This window comes from Ammospiza caudacuta, chromosome 15, assembly GCF_027887145.1.
Source record: "Ammospiza caudacuta isolate bAmmCau1 chromosome 15, bAmmCau1.pri, whole genome shotgun sequence".
Classification (NCBI taxonomy): Eukaryota; Metazoa; Chordata; class Aves; order Passeriformes; family Passerellidae; genus Ammospiza; species Ammospiza caudacuta.
This window is the reverse complement of record NC_080607.1, coordinates 11,514,732-11,530,649: the sequence shown is the minus strand read 5'-3', so window position 1 is coordinate 11,530,649 and position 15,918 is coordinate 11,514,732. Positions and strand designations below refer to the sequence as shown.

At 40.8% G+C, this 15,918-nt stretch overlaps 1 protein-coding gene across 1 annotated transcript; it reads right to left on the bottom strand.

The window, feature by feature from the left end:
• Positions 1-1,185: 1,185 nt before the first annotated feature.
• LOC131564158 (protein-glutamine gamma-glutamyltransferase E-like) lies at positions 1,186-12,468 on the bottom strand. Its single transcript, XM_058814449.1, has 13 exons — positions 12,404-12,468; positions 10,492-10,659; positions 9,943-10,176; positions 9,269-9,387; positions 8,666-8,794; positions 7,604-7,781; positions 7,310-7,445; positions 6,357-6,460; positions 5,648-5,893; positions 4,414-4,719; positions 3,608-3,765; positions 3,261-3,394; positions 1,186-1,531 (listed from the first exon to the last, which is right to left on the bottom strand). The coding sequence occupies exons 1-13, from the start codon at positions 12,411-12,413 to the stop codon at positions 1,384-1,386; spliced, it is 2,070 nt and encodes a 689-aa protein (XP_058670432.1). The 5' UTR covers positions 12,414-12,468; the 3' UTR covers positions 1,186-1,383.
• Between the last annotated feature and the right edge of the window lie 3,450 nt (positions 12,469-15,918).

Sequence of the window (15,918 nt, the reverse complement as noted above, 5' to 3'; positions counted from 1 at the left end):
AAATTGTCCCTGCCCACAACAGGGGGATTGGAACCAGATTATCTTCGGGGTCCCTTCCAAGCCAAGCTGTTCTGTGAATCTGTGATTTGCACCATGAGAGCTCTTGGCTTGCCTTGAGGAACACCAGGAGAAAAGAGGAGGAACCACTGTGGGCTCCTTGCACAGCCTCTCTGTAACTCACCCCATCTAAAATCCAGTGTGGTCTCACACTGGCATCCTGTGATGGCAGCAGGAAACAGGGGGGCTGCAGGTGCCCTGCTCCAGCAATTCTGCTGACTACAAGGACAAAAGGACTTTATAACCAGTCTGCTCTTGTGTTCCTGAACAGTGAGAAGCCCTTGTGACAGGTCACAGTACCCTGTTCAGTGTGGTCGAGGCTGGGGCACAGAATTAAGGTTTTATTGCTTCCTGGCCCAACAGTGCCAAAGCAGCAGCTTGTCTTTCCATCCACTTTACCTACACAGTCATTTTTAGTCAGAGCTTGAGTTACTGTTCCACAGTTATTGCCCATAAACCAAGCCACTCACTGGGCTACACCTACTTCACTGGAACCCATCATTTAGCCTGTACCAGTACCCCATAAAAGGTTGAAGTTTGCTTTATTAACTCAAATCTAAGAGATGACTTCCTGACACATAATCTATAGTGAAGAATTCATAACTCTTCTCAAGTAAAAATACCCTCAGACTTATATTGCCTTGCCTTTTATTCCCAAAGAAGTCTTTCAGCAAATAAAAAACATCAGCATTCTAAACTATGCACAAAATATGTACCCTGAGCTGGGCAATTACCCCCATGTGTTTGTTGAATGCCTCTCAAATTGGACACCACCCAAATTCCTGATGAACATCTCCTATGCCTCATTTGGTCACCGTGATTTGCCAAAAAAAAAAAATAAAAAGGGAAACTGTCAGGACAGTTTGTAGCAAAGAAAACAAAGCTAAATGATATAAATTGTGCAAGTCATCCTCACTATGCTGAAGTATTACAGTTTCAGTAAGGAGAAACACTTTGGAAGTGTTTGCAAGTCCATTGGATAAGGTTTTCACTAAGTAACAATGAGTTTATGAATGTGTGTGCAGAGGCATCTGGAGCCAGGAGGAATTAATTCCAAAGAAAGCTAGACATAAATCAAAGAGTCTCCAAGTGGAAGGTAAAATATTCTTTTTAATATGGGTATTCACAACAGTAAATGAACAATCAGCCATTCCTCAGTTTATTTAAAATTACAGTGTAAAATTGCAATGATATGGTGCTGGTGACCCTTTATCAGAGGAAGCAAAGATTTGTTTTGCTGATTATCTCATTGCTTTCTATACAAGATTTCTTATCACATTTTGTTCAGTTTATACACACACAGACCACTCCTTGTACATCTTCATGTTAGTTAATCACATTTACCATCTTAAAGGTCTTGATATCTGCAAATTTATCACAGAAGAAATTAACAAGTAGATGTTTGGGTCCCGCCTCAGAAGGGATAAGTTTAAATTTGGTACTGGATTTCTCACTGGCTTTCAGTGGTGGTATGCTAAAATAAAAGGAAACAGAGGGAAAATACAAGTCAAAAACAGGCTTATGCAACATGCTTCAGTTTCTTCACTAATCATCTTCCACCTGCAGTAAGAACTCTTATCACTTCAAAGTAAGACGGCCATGAAAAGATCACACATGGCTTGATCACACAATACTTATCAGATAAGTATATGATAAGTACTTAAAGACTCAAATCCATACATTAAAGGCTCTCACAAATTCATTATGCATTAACCCAGATAAGCCCACAAAGGGGGACACAATAATATGTGAGATAAGATTTCATGCAGAACAGAGGGTGTAAAACACAACACTGAATCATTGCAAAAGAATAAACAGAGACCTTGCAGAATGTTAATATCAACTCTTGAATTAGAAAGGAGCATAGCACCAAGGAAACCTCAGTGTTTACAGAGCAGGAAATTCTGAATGAAAATGAAAATGTTTTACACTGAATGTTTTGTAACTCCTGGAAACTTGTTAATGTTTTTCTCTTACTCTGACATATAGTCTTGTCTTGCCTGAGGATAAAATTGTGTGGGATAGACAACAGGAAACCTCCTGTAAATTCCCTCAGGAGAGCTTATAAATGATGGGATGAACCTTTCCTAATTGCTCAAGTGCAAATAGCAATGTCAAGTTGCTGTGTTTGTTTGTTTGTGTTTGTCTGTGTATTCAGCTAAAGAGCATGTTTTTATATCCCAGGTATTTTCCAGAAATAACTGCATTTGTGAGGATACACTGAAATTTTTATGCAATTTCTCATCTGTACAAAATGAGGGATAGTCTGAAAATTTAATCTTTCTGTTTCAATTATGAAATACTAAAGGGAAAAGGGCAGAAAAAGTTACAAAATCACCCAAGCAGATAATAGGCAACTGGGATCTATAGTTAAAAAAAAGGTGTTTTATTCCAGTCTTCTCAATCTCAACATCATCAAATAGTTTCTTGACTGTGTTTATTAATCCCCTAAGATAATTATTTGGTAAAGTTCTGAAAGCAGAGAGTGTGCCTGGAGCTCTCATTTTGGAAAAAGCTGCTTGCCATGGTTTAGTCTGTTCTGCAAATACTATCCTCCTCAAATTGTGATCTGCTGTGTCTAGAAAAGCTGAGCATGGAGCAGACCTGGTTTTGTGCTTTTCAGAGGTCCCATCCTTTGAGATCACAACTTGTGTCTAAGCAGTAATAATTTTTGTTCCCAAAGCTGAGACACTGCTGTATCTGCTTTTTACATGTATTTCTGTATGTTGGATATAAATACAATTTGTTTACAATGCTGTGCACCCAGATTGGCACCTGCAGTCCATTTACTAAAGTGAAAAAAATATCCTGGTATGTTGTAATTTGGACAGAAATAGTTGTGTATCCTATTGTTGGCCTTTGATCTCAAGAAGGTGCAACCTGTCTGGCCTATAGCAGGATAGACAGCCTCAGCAACATTTACAGCTTGGGTAAGCATGAATTTTTTCTCTGGAAGTGTGTGGTCCTGCTAGATAGGCAGGAAAACAAGTTTTGTCCAATTAGGACAGCAATTATTTGACCTCCCAAACCATGGAGCCAAAGCCCAGCCTAGATGAAGAGCTGGTTCATCACTGTGTGCTCATAACCTGTGCCTCCCAGCTGACAGCTAGAAAAAGGTGATGTCTCATCCCACGGTTCAGTTCCAGCTCATCCATGCCCACATTCCTGTGTGTTTGATAGCAGGAGATGGTTCTGGTACCCACCGTAGCTCCAGGATCCCTTGGAGCAGGTCACTGCCCTCCACCTGCAGCACACAGTCCTTCACCTCCTCATTGATGGGATTGGTGAATGCCACCTCCACAACCACCTCTTCATTCACTTTTGCTTCACCAAGTACCTGTGCAAAGAAAACATTTGTGAGGCCAGGTTCTGTGTTCTTTTCTAGCTGAGCCTTTCCAGGAGTCAGAAGGGGAGATATTATGAGAGGCTGTGATGAACCATGGCAGAATTTTTGAATGTGAGCGGAGCATTTCTTTCAGGGAATAAAGTGCTCTCAAAGAACTCCCTTTCCCTTTTCTCTGCCACTGCAGTTATAACAAAGGGAATTTACCTGTATGTCAATGGCAGGATTGTCCAGGGTGATGTTTCTTTTCACAAGCACTTGAATCCCATCCTTTACATGACATAAAGCTGTGACCTGGATTGTTTTGTCTGTAGTTAACTGCTGCTGGTATTCAGGATACTTTATCTTAATGGGGAATTGTTTTTCTAGAAGGAAAAATTAAAAAAGGAATTGGTATATGCTTTTATAAGCATATCTAACATTAGTATTTTCCTTTTATGCTGTGACTAGGAATAGGAGGGTCTTCAGCCATCATTGCCAAAATTAATTAATGCAAATCTATCTGTTTGCTTTAGGTAGATAGTGATTTCTTTAATGTTATCCCTTCTCCATTAAATACTACTGTATTGCCTGGCTTCTTTCCCCCCCTATTGCTCTGAAAGATGCAACAGCTGGAGTTTAAGGAGTTTGCTGGTGCCTCTCCAGAAGTTAAATTACATATTAAAGAAATGAATTATTTTTTCTGTTTCTCACTAATGACTTTGAAATCTAAGATTAATACAAGACAGTATCAGTTGTGATCCAATGACCTTTCACCTCATGTTGGAGATGCTGACACATCTCTTATCCCAGGCTCCTAATGATAATATTTTCCAAAATGTGAAAAGCACTTGGGGACATGAGAATGTGAAGCATGCCTTGTTAATGTACGTGTAATCAATATTTTTCTCAGCCTCTTCTACCCAGGGATTTAGGATTACAGTTTGTTAAGAGCTTTTCCTCCCAAGCTGAGCAGCCTCCAATGCCCCTTTACAGATAAAACCATTATGTTTAAAAGGTATTTGAAAAATTACCTTCCTTTGGAGCCAGAGTGACAGACAGAGAGTCCTTCCAGATCTGATTAACTCGTCTTCTAGTATACAGAGTACTCCATGCAGTCATATTTACATTTACAGTCTTAGCATCAGACTGCAAATTTTCAAGAACCAGAAGTAGGTTGAGATCTTTGCCAACTTCTAAAGAGCCAGCCACCTTGAATTTTCCTGAGATGTCAGGCTTCTGTTCAACTTCCTCCTGTTTGGGTGCTGTAGGATCAAATTTATCCTCAAGTCCTAGCTTCTTACGGGCTTTTTTGAAAATCTCTCTTTCTTTTGCAGAGCCTGTCAGGGAGAACCATGAAAATCATCTTCAACAGTTAACATGCATCTCTTATTTTACATGGCTGCTAGAGAGCAGCTAGCCAGGACATAGTGTCTGTGTTTAGAGATAAACAAGCTCTCTGTTTTCCACAGCCATACCTCATTTTCTGCAACTGCAGTCAGTAATGTCACTGTCCTTCTAATAACATTTTTTAAAAACATAAAGTCTTAAGTCTAAAGTTTCTCTTTCCCTATTTCTATCCCTTTTTATGGCTATAACATTTAGAAATGTGAATTCTTATTTGCTAGCACAGAGGGAGGCCCAAATGTTGGGGAAGGCTGATGGCACTGTGGGGTGGGTTGAGCCTGGCTGGCAGCCAAGCATCCACCCAGCCCCTCACTTCCCTTTTCCATAGGAGGGGAGAAGGCTTGTGGATTGAGGTAATGGCAGTTTAACAGGAGAAGCAGAAACTGCTCATGAGCCAAGGAAAAAGATAAATATAACATGGGGATGATCAGACCTGAAGGACTGAGAAGGTGCTGTGCTCTTGCACCCTTTGAAAGAGTTGCTTTTCCTGGGTCTAAGTGCTGATTTAGCTCAGGTTTCTGCAACAGGTCTTTTATTCTGCAGATAAATGCTTGGGCTGTAGCCTAATTCTCACTAAGCAGAGGCAGACAGTGCATGTCAGCAACACGCACATGGAATAGAGAACACTTTATTTGGAGATACTTGGACTTGACTTATTTAGGTCCCACAAAGCAGCTCCATATCAGAAAGGGCAAGGCAGTTTTTGTTTTTGTTTTTGTTTTTACTCAGTACCTTTTCTCCCCTTTTGTGTAGGAATTGAATAAATTCTGCTCCTACTTTATAAATACACTCCTAACTTAAAATTTATATCCTTTTGGGAATGAAGCAGCTGTGATCAGAAGAACCAGAGGTTTTACTTACCTTCCTCATATTTATAATCCCTGGTGACATCTACACGAGCATCTCTACCAACTGCCTTGGTACTGATGGAGGCACCGATTTCTGTAGACTTAGAGAATATCAAAGTTTTCTTTCCAGTTGCAGAGTCATAATTCCAGTACATACAGTCTGCATTCACTTCTGCAAACACAAAGGGGCCGTCGTAGTCCAGCTCTACTTCTCCTTCTTTGATGGCGTGCCGTGAGGCAGGACCACACTGATAAATTCCTACAGCATCAAGGAAAAGGAATTTAGGCACAATCTTTGACAGCAAGCAGATTATTAGACAGATATTTATCACTGACTCCTGAATTGCCCTGTGCTGCTGTCCCATTCAAGCCCTTTCATTCACATAAACCCTCACACAAGGTCACTCATCAATGTATCTTGTGTTTATTCTGAAAGTACACTTGATTTATTCTATATTATCCCTTAATTTTCAATAGCACTTGATACCTACATTGGAAGTATAGGAATTGCTGTAAAAACTGCTCCTGGAATTCTAGTTTCTTTCTTGGCATCCACAGATTATCTGGAGCTTTTCTAATGCAACCAATGAAGTATTTCCTTCTGCAACTATTTCTGAGCAGATTGACAAATTGCTTTTACAATGATTTCTCTTTTTCCTTCTCTCTAAAAGTGACTGACTTTATTAATTTTCAGCATTAATCCTGAAATAAAATTCGTGTACCTCCACTTTCTTCCTGGGGAGTTGCATCCAGAACTTGCCATCCACTGTAAGAGGGGCCCAAGTCGTTGCGTGTAAACCAGCTTTCATTCCAGACATGGAAATTCCTGGGTGCAAGAATGAACCAAGTAAGCTACTAGTATGTGTTTATGGATTCCTGTTCACCTCCTTTAATCAGCCATCTTAGTTGCCTGGATTAAATGCCTTTATTTGCACAGTTCTTATCTGAGATTCACCACTTCTACCCTGACCCTCACTACATTAACTAGAAAAGTGCTGAAAATTGCATTGTGGAAAAAATATAAATGTTCAAGGGCAGAAAACAAATTTGTGAAGTTGTAAAAAATGCCTTGAGCCTGTTCTTCTCCAAAATCTCCACACACTTCCTTTGTTTTAGCTTTAGGTTTCCTTCTGGCACAACACTACAGTTCTATATGTCACATGTAGATAGAAACAGTCCAGAACAAGAAGGGGAATAAACAAGTCAGAAACTGAAGGACTACTTCTGCTCTTTGCTGAGTGCAAGCTTGTTTGATCTGCATTTGATGCTTAATAGAGGCAGTAGTTAAATTACTTTCACTCCAAATGATGCCACTGCAAGAAAGCTGGTTCTGATGAACTTTTACTGGTTTTGAAAATAGTTTCAAACTAGATTAAGTCACCATTGTTTGATACATCCAATGCAATATTGCAAATTTTCAGCCATCTGTGGCATCATAATTATAATTTTGCCTGCCCTGGCTTTAATTAGCTGTTGTAATTAGTGTCACAATTCTTTGTTTAACTGAGAAAGAGTGAAAACACCAAGTCCTGTAGTATTATTCTGTAGTATTTTTTATTGATCCTCTGTGTGTGTAGTAGTTTTTAAGGCAATTCTTAATAAGATATAGCATTTGTCATCAGAATCTATGCTCTGTAGACATTACTAAGCTCTACTATTAAATATTGAGGCTTACCATACGCTGTCAGCTCCCCTCTCCAAATGATTTCCTTCTGCATCATAAAACTCATCCACACGCAGATTTCCATCTGCATCATGGGCAGAACTGAAGTTTGTAATGGTGCGGGTGGGAATCCCCAGACATCTAAGCACTAAAGAGTGAAGAGAAAGCCACAGACAGAAAGCAATATTTCTGCAGGTTTCATATAGCATAGTAATGTCTTCAAAAGCTTCTATTTAGGGAGTATTAGCAATGCTTCTTTTAATAGAATCTGTGCAATGTCAGTCATGTGTGTGACATAAAACATACCTGTAGTCAGTACTGCTGCAAAAACCCAACATTGTCCATATTTAACAGGTTTGAATCCTGATTTCTTCCAGCTTTGCAGGATTTCACCACTTCCTGTCCAGCTGGTGGGATTTTTGCCACCCTCATACTTTCCACTCCAGTTTCCTAGCACCACCCCTTGGTCATCATTGGCGTTGACCTGAGAAGATATTCACTAAATTTATGATAAGGTAAATTAAGAGTTTACAGCCTGTCTGAAAGGGGCCTGGGAGTTAGAGTAAATGCTATATTGAATTTGAGCCAGCAGTGCTCTCTCATCAGAAAGGAAAGCTCACAGTAGGCTGCACTGGGGAAGGTGTGACTAACCTTTCTCTTTCATATACCAATAGGCAACAGCAGAAAGCTGTAGCTTGGGAAAATCATATCTGACATAAGAGAAAAATTCCTCATTAGGAGGGTAGGGCTGCTCTGAACTGGTCACCCACAGAGGCCACAAATCCTCCTTCCTTGGAGAGTTTCAAACCAGCCTGGCAAATCCATGGCTGAGCTGATCTAGTATCCAGTAGCTCCACTTCAAATGGGTGGCTGGACTAAAGACCTCCAAGGAACTGTTCCCTCAACCATCCCAATCTTATTTTTTCAGTGTGACTGAAAAATCATTTTTGATATAAGAGACAAATTCCTCATTAGGAGGATATCTGAACTGGTCATCCACAGAGGCCACAAACCCTCCTTCCTTGGAGAGTTTCAAAGCAGCCTGTAAGTCCATGGCTGAACTGATCCAGTACCCAGTAATTCCTCTTCAAATGGGTGACTGGACTAAAGACCTTCAAAGAACTGGTCCCTCAACCACCCAATCTTATTTTTGCGGTGTGAATACTGGATATCAAAGTGATAATTATCAAAACTATCCCAGAGGAGATAAAACTGGCAGGCTCAGAGCAGTTGACCATGTAGGCCCATACTTCACCATACAGCCAGTGGCCTAAAATTCTCTATGAAGTGGCTTCGTATTTACTTTCCCTGACTACTTTTGCAGGACACTTAGTAGCTGAGTTTGCACTTTGTGAAGCTGTTGCTTACCATGGCACTGAGAACACGGCCCAGGTACCTGGGGTCATGTCTGTGAGACACATCAGTGATGGGATCCTGGCGGTAGTACAGGCTCCGATCCATTATGGCCAGGCAAATATTGAGGATGTCTCCTTGAAACTGTGGTACAGAAAGGAATCAGTGCTTTGAAAATAGAGATTACTAAAAATCAGGATGCAGACAGCCGCATTAGTGTTGGAGTTTTTAAATCACTGATTGAAGCGCTGCAGAGCTCAGCCAGGAATTACCATGTAAAAATGTGGCCACAACAAACTCTGAAAATCAGAATTCACAGAGCTTTTAAAAACTTGGAATCTGTGGACTTGAGGCCTCTCAGCATTGCTACAGTACTTTACTAAGTTAAGGCTATGTAGTCTTAGTAAAGATATTAATGTTTGTGCTGGCTGGTCTTCCAAGGCAGAACAGGGAATAGTAAATTACAAATCCTCATATTGATCAGTGAAACAGGGCTTGGCACAAGGGTTCATTGCAACAGCAGAGTCCTGCTCTTCAGAGATGTATGCAATGAACTGGAAAAAGCAAATGACCCAGTTGATGCAAAAACAATGTCTGGTGCTTCAGTGCTACATTTACCTGGCCAAAGTTCCATCCAAAGCTGCTGATATGATTTTTATTGCCTGCAAAAATGATGCCAAACTCTTCTAGCACATATTCCTCACACTCAGCCGCGTTAGGCATGAACACATCATCACCTGAAAAACCAAAACAGAGAGATGTACAAACACGACAGGCAAAATAAAACAAAACTTCAGGAGTCTTGCTCTATAAGGCAAGAGCTCTCTTGGTCTGCAAGGGTGCTTGCAGATATCCACCCTTTGCTGTTCTTGGTGCTATAAACAGATTGTGAAACTCAGGATCTACAATTAGAGAAAGGGGTGGGAGGTGTCTGAGTGAAGATGGAGGTGTGACACTGCCAAATCTCTGAGAAAATGGTAAATATGACTCTTTTCTTGGTTCTACAGAGGCCAGACACTCTCTTCTAAACTTGTGCAGAAATAGGGAAGCTTTGTCAAAAGCACAACCTTTTCTTTTAGGACAATGAGCTCTCTAGTATGTACATGCTACAGAGCTGATTCTATGTACCAGAAGGTCCTAAGAAACTGTTAGACTCTTCTTTTTGGTCACTGATCCATTCTGTTGTCAATTTTCAGCTGCTATATTAAAGTATAGATCAAATAGAGAAGCTGCAAATATTAATGAAGCTAAAAGCAACATAGGTCTTTAGAGGAAATTTGACATATTCATACCTGAAGCCCAAGGGTTAAAAAGCAAAACAAAAGTGCCAAGACTTTGTGGAGAGGAGCTGCCACTTTGAACACTCAGCCTGTAACGTCCAATGACAGCATTGTGTGGGCTGGAAATGGAGATGCTCACAGAGCTGGCGCTGCTGGACTGCACCACTGCACCCCAGCCCTCCTTGCTCGCTGCGCTGGAGATATCAAACGTGGCCAGGGTCTTGGTTGCCTTTGAGGGTTTTGGACCTTTCAAGAGAAACAAATAACATTTTTTTTTCCATGCTATGCTGAAATAGAGATTTAGTCATCAACGAACTCAGCGTGGATGTAACCCTCCCAACCCTCCCCTCAGGTGAATTTGTGCCAAATATTGGCAACTGAAGGAAGCTGTGGCTGCTGGCTGGGGTGGCAGCAGTACAACAAACACCTCACACACTTCCATGGCTGTGAATGAGCACGTTGGCTCTCAGGTTTTCTCTTGCTGCTCTGTAGTGCAGATTGGGCCAGAAGAATGTCCTGAGGCAGCATTGCTGTCCCTGTGGAAGAAGCTGGGGGCCATACCTGTTTCTGCAATGAATATCAAGTTCTGCTCAGGCCGTTCTGCTCCATTGAAGGTGATAGTGAAGGCCTGTCCTCTCCTCACAATCAGTTCTTCACTAGAAAATTTACTTGTGTGGTGTTCTCTTGCATTTTCTTTCAGATGCCAGTCGGTACTCGGCTGCGTTGCAGCTATGAAAAAATGAGATGAGCAAAAAAGCTTGGGGATACAACCAAAGAGGAAGGAGCACAAACACACTGAAGAATTGCTTGTTACTTTCTACAGGTAACTGGTACCCATGTGAGGCTTCTGCTAAAATTAGAAATAATTTTTATGTGAGCATTTTTTTTAAGAGGCTTCATCTTGCATAGGCTGTTAGAGGTTATCTGCATAATTAAATATAGAAGCAGTAGTATACATGGTACTAAAGATATACCCTGTACTAAATTAAAATCAGAAAGGCATGTAAGAGGAGAGAAACCTGAGAAAATTGAATATTTATGAGTTACTTAGATAAAAATCTCTCTGAACTCTATTAATTCTCCCATTCTGTGATGGTGTCACCCTAAGAGAGGCACAGCCTTGCTGCCTCTGAATGAGAAATAAAGAAACCTGACTGAGCTGAGAAACCCTGTGAATTTTAAGCCATGATGTGGTCTCTAGCCCCATTATGTGTCACACAGCTGCCACTGTTGGAAGCACCTAACAGGAACATGCTGATGGACACTGGGATGTTGTTTGGCAGTGGAAGAGATGGCAGAACTGGAGAGAGAGTACTCTTAAAATATATTTTGGGATGCTCTTGCATGAGAACTGTGGCTTCAGTCAGAGGCCAGAGAACAAAGATCCAAGATTGGCTTGGATCTGCCATCATCAGAGCCTATGGAGGGATTTCTAGTAGGATATGGCTTGATGGTTTAACTGAAGTGCAGACGTATAGATGAAAAAGTTTTTCTCTTCCCCTGTGAAGAGGGAGATAGGAAAGAGTAGGAATGTGAGGCTTAGGAGTGGAAAATTGTTACCCTGTGCCATTATTGAGTAAAAAAAAAAAAGCATCCTATGTTCAAAGAGATTTCTTAATGTAAAGATTTTTTTACAGCATGATCTTAAATTTATCAAGTTCAGAAAAGCCTTGAAATAACTACATTGGTAGTTTTAGCAATGCAGTCACTGTCCAAATGTAGAGGAACGTGGGTTTTTTACAGTATTGAGGTGAGAAGTACAGATGATTCTTGAAGAACATATCTACTATTAAATAAAATCCTCAGAAACTTAGCAGTGAAGCACATCTATTGTAGAATGAGCTGAGGGCTCAGGGAGTTTTGCCTTTAGAAAGGCAGGAGCTGGAAAAGCAACATGAAACACTTTATAATCATTATTAAACTGGTCTGTTTGCATATCTATAAATATTAGCAGGTGAACAAAAAACCCACCACAGCGACAAAGAAACTGCCAAAAAACCCCCAACACTCCCATTTTTTGTATCCTCTCTGCCTCAGCTTCAGATTTCAGCCTTCTCTGCTCAGTGTAGCCTTCCTCAGCCTTTGCAGTGATACATTCCCAAAGTTCTGCTTTGCTTCTTTCTCCTATGTCAAGTCTGTCAGTCTGTCATTTGCCCTTTTCTGAAAACTCCAAATAGCTGCAGGTTTTCCCTTTCTATTTGCAAAATATAACATTTTTATGTCAGTTAAATACCTGTGCTGCCAAACCTCATTCTGACAAGCTTGCTTTTCCCATGCACACAATAAATGAAAAAATGCAATTCCTCTGAAAATCCTTCTCCTGACTTTCAATGGAAGAATTTCCTGCTACTTCTTTTTTTATTGGATCAAATCTCCTTAGAGAAGTAGTGACCTCTCAGTGTCCATGACAGAGCTGAACATGAAGTATGGATGTAACAAAGAGCATCACAGGATGGGCTTTCCCCTTGCTCACCTTGGCCCATATCTGATCAATGTGTCCTCTGGAGCTTCCTCTGGAAGGTCTCCTGTAATTCTGCTGGCTCAAGGAATGAGTTCCACTGGTGCCTTCACTTCTTTAAACTCTGCAATATTTCCTCTGGGGGTGGAGCTCGAGCCGCTGTCTTTGCCCCCAGCCTTGATCTGACCAGTGGGGCTTGAGGATTCATTTTTCATTCATTTTCTTTCCTCTCTCAGTTCTTACGTCCTCATCTTATTTCCTTGCAAGTTAACATCTGAAGCTTGGACAATATTTATTCCTAACAGTCTGGCCATTTCTTAAGAGTTTCTTAATGTGTTTAAAACTATAAGAACTTCAGCAATTAGCTGCTTTTCTTTCTGTTTTAGGGCTAAAGTTCTAGGAACAGCATAACTCCTTCTTGCAAAACACTATTTTTAATTTAAAATACTCCATCAGAAATATTTACATGGACTTTTTGTTTAAATTAAGTCCCTAAATCTGTTGTTTTGGAGCTACTTTTTTCCCTCTCCCTGCATTGTAGTAATTGCAAAACAATGACCAAGCTACTGTCTCTGCCCCAGGACCAGTCAGGGCCAAATTTAAAGAACCAATTTTTTATTTATCACATAATTTCTGTTTAACCCCGTTCAATAGACAAGCACTCCATGTCATATTTGCATGACACACTACAGTGACACCAAATAAGTATATTTGTGACTAGTGATAAAATATTTCCTTTCAGCTGGTGCTCTACTATTTTTTCATGCTACTGACCATGCTACTGGCAAAGCCAATTTATGCCCAAAAATCTTCCTTTTAACTTCAAGGAGAGTGAATTTTGCTTTTGCTTTGCAGGTGGCTCCACTTTGTGTTAGGAAAGTGATAGATTAATTCTGATACTTTTATGAAACAACCTGTAAAACTGAATGAACTCAGTGCACATCTTAGAGATGCCTCTCAGTGACACCCATATGCTGGACTGGCACAGCTGAACACGTTCCCAAATTCATCATTTTGGTTGGCTGGGCTCAGTATTCAGGAGCCAAATTGTTTTGTTTTCTGGTTTGGATCGTGTTTGTAACATCTAGAATTGGAACTTGCTAAACCCATTTAATATACAGACATGTTTTATTCATGTTTCTTATAAATGGTGTTGTTAGAAGAAACAGTTTTTAACTGGCTATAATTCACACTGCTACTCTGACTCTTTGTTCACTAATTATCTTAATCTTAACAGGGACCATAGTTTTATAACTTGCAAAGCCCAACTGTGCAAGCCCAAAGCCCACACAATTTTAAAGTGATAGGACTAATCCTCAAATTTAAAATGTTTTAGAATTTGATTAGAGTTTTTTGATGTTAAGACATACTCTCCTATCCATACTTTAAAATACTGTTAAATGTCACACAAACAATTTTCAGAACAAATTTAACAATTCAGCCTATCCTTGGATACACAGCAAACCATTTTTCTTTGATAGGAAGGTTAGTTACTGTTGAAAGAGAAAGAGCAGGAGTCCATTTATGCTGGCAGACAGTATGTCAGGAAGAACAAGTTGTGGCTGTTGTGTTGGCTTCTGGTGTTTATTCCCAGCTCTGCCTGCGTTGCCTTGCGGGCCTCTGGTGTGCTTTGTTTGTAAAACAAACACATGATGAATGATACATACTGGACCTTTGGATTAAAGATTATGGACAAAGGTTGAGAATGAGGGCTAAATTAATGAGAAATATTAACACTAGTCAGAACATGCAGTCAGTCAAGCACATTGCATCTGACCCAGGGAGCTCCCTCACCAAGCAGTGTTTGCAGGGCTTGGATGGGGGCTGTAAATGTAGGGACTGCACAGGCAGGAGCTTGGAACTCTGTGGGTAGCAAGAGAAGACTCTTGGACCTCAGAAAAGTGAAGCTATGAACCATGTTAGTATATTGTTTCATGTACCCAGAGGAAGGTGTATCAGAATCATCTTTTGCAGACTGCCCCAGTCATATCATTCACAACATCCTTTTCCAGTAATACCCAGATCTTTTCCCTCACCTCAGTAACTGTTAAAGCATTGAAAATATAGGACTAAGAGTTTCAGCACTGAATAGCGAAGGAAATCGTTGTTAACAGGCAAATTCCCCTCAGTAAACTCCTTTCTCTTCTTTCCAATGTTCTCTTTCACACCAACTCTATGTGAATCCTCAGTGATACTTGAATTTTATGAAATGTCACCTATTATTAATTGTCCTTTTGTTCAGGATGGGAAATCAGTACCTATAATAGTCTATCTGCTCCTATCTTCTCTCTGAGCACAGCTCTTTTTTAACAAATCCCTAAAGCACCATGCTGCAACCACATGGCCCTGACTCACTGGGACCGCCTCAGTGGACTCGATGATCTTACAGGTCTTTCTCAACCTAAATTATTCTGATTCTGTGATTCAGTATCCTGAGAAGTCTGGGCTATCCTATCTCTTATCACATCCTGGTTTTGAATAATTAAGCAAGAAATTCCATCAGCAACCCCCACTCCTGCTATCCCAGATAAAGGAATTCAAGTGGTTTTCTACAGCTGTGCTTTATTTGTGACCCACACTAGGGAGAGACCTGGGACACTGACTCACATCAGCACTGTCCAGGACTAGAACCACCTGACAGAGAATGGTCAGGCCCATATGGAAAAATATTTGGCCAAGACCTCTTCTGAGCCTTGCATATTGTCCAAGACACGTCTCATTTTCTGTCTATGCTCCACTTACATGCCTTAATAGCATGGACATTTGGAATGGAAGCCTGAACCTTTCCTGAAGTTCCTGAAGTTTGCCAAGAGCCTTTCATCCTTTGGAGACAGCAGAAGTTGGCATAATCCCCTTTCATGCTGTCTAAGAAGGGTGTCCTGTTAGCTGGGCTCAGATCTCCTCTTGAGATCTCAGCTCATTCCAGGTGAGATGGCTTGTTCAGAAGGGAGGCTGACAGTGACATAATAGTGGCATGCACTGATATGTGACCTTCAAAAACTCCCAAGGACACAGGAATAAGCCAAACTGGCAGTGCACAGACTGGGATGAACCTCTGCTGGCCTCTCCTGACAGCTCCCACATCATCATACAGCACCTATAATGTACAGCCCATAATATTTACATATATTTCCCTACCTCTCCCACTTCTGCACGTACGTCTTCCATTGGAATGGGATAAAGGCATTATTTGGCAGTTTTAACTCCCAGCTCCTGCTGCACACTCATCACCCAGGAACAGCCCAGTGCAGGCTCCATCCCTGCCCTGCTCTGCCCCTCTCTGAGGCTGCAGCGTGCTGCCCATTCTGCGGCAGGCGCTCCCAGTGCTAATGCACAAACAGGATGCTTGCAGGTGTAACTCACAACTTAATTGTAATGACACTGAAGCTTAAAAGTGACAGAAAGAAGCTGAGATAATTATTTTCAGTGTAAGACTACGAAACAAGTTGTTAAATCCTTAGTAGCAGTAGTGGTGCTGCAGACTATCAAACCCTTTAAAAATCAGGCAAGCTTATAGGAACCTTTTAGGT

Coding starts and splice junctions, on each gene's coding strand:
- LOC131564158 (XM_058814449.1), bottom strand. Junction 9,388..9,942: donor TTTTAACCCTTGGGCTTCAG/GTATGAATATGT, acceptor TTGGTTTTTCAG/GTGATGATGTGTTCATGCCT. Junction 3,395..3,607: donor ATCCTGCCATTGACATACAG/GTAAATTCCCTT, acceptor TTCTTTGCACAG/GTACTTGGTGAAGCAAAAGT.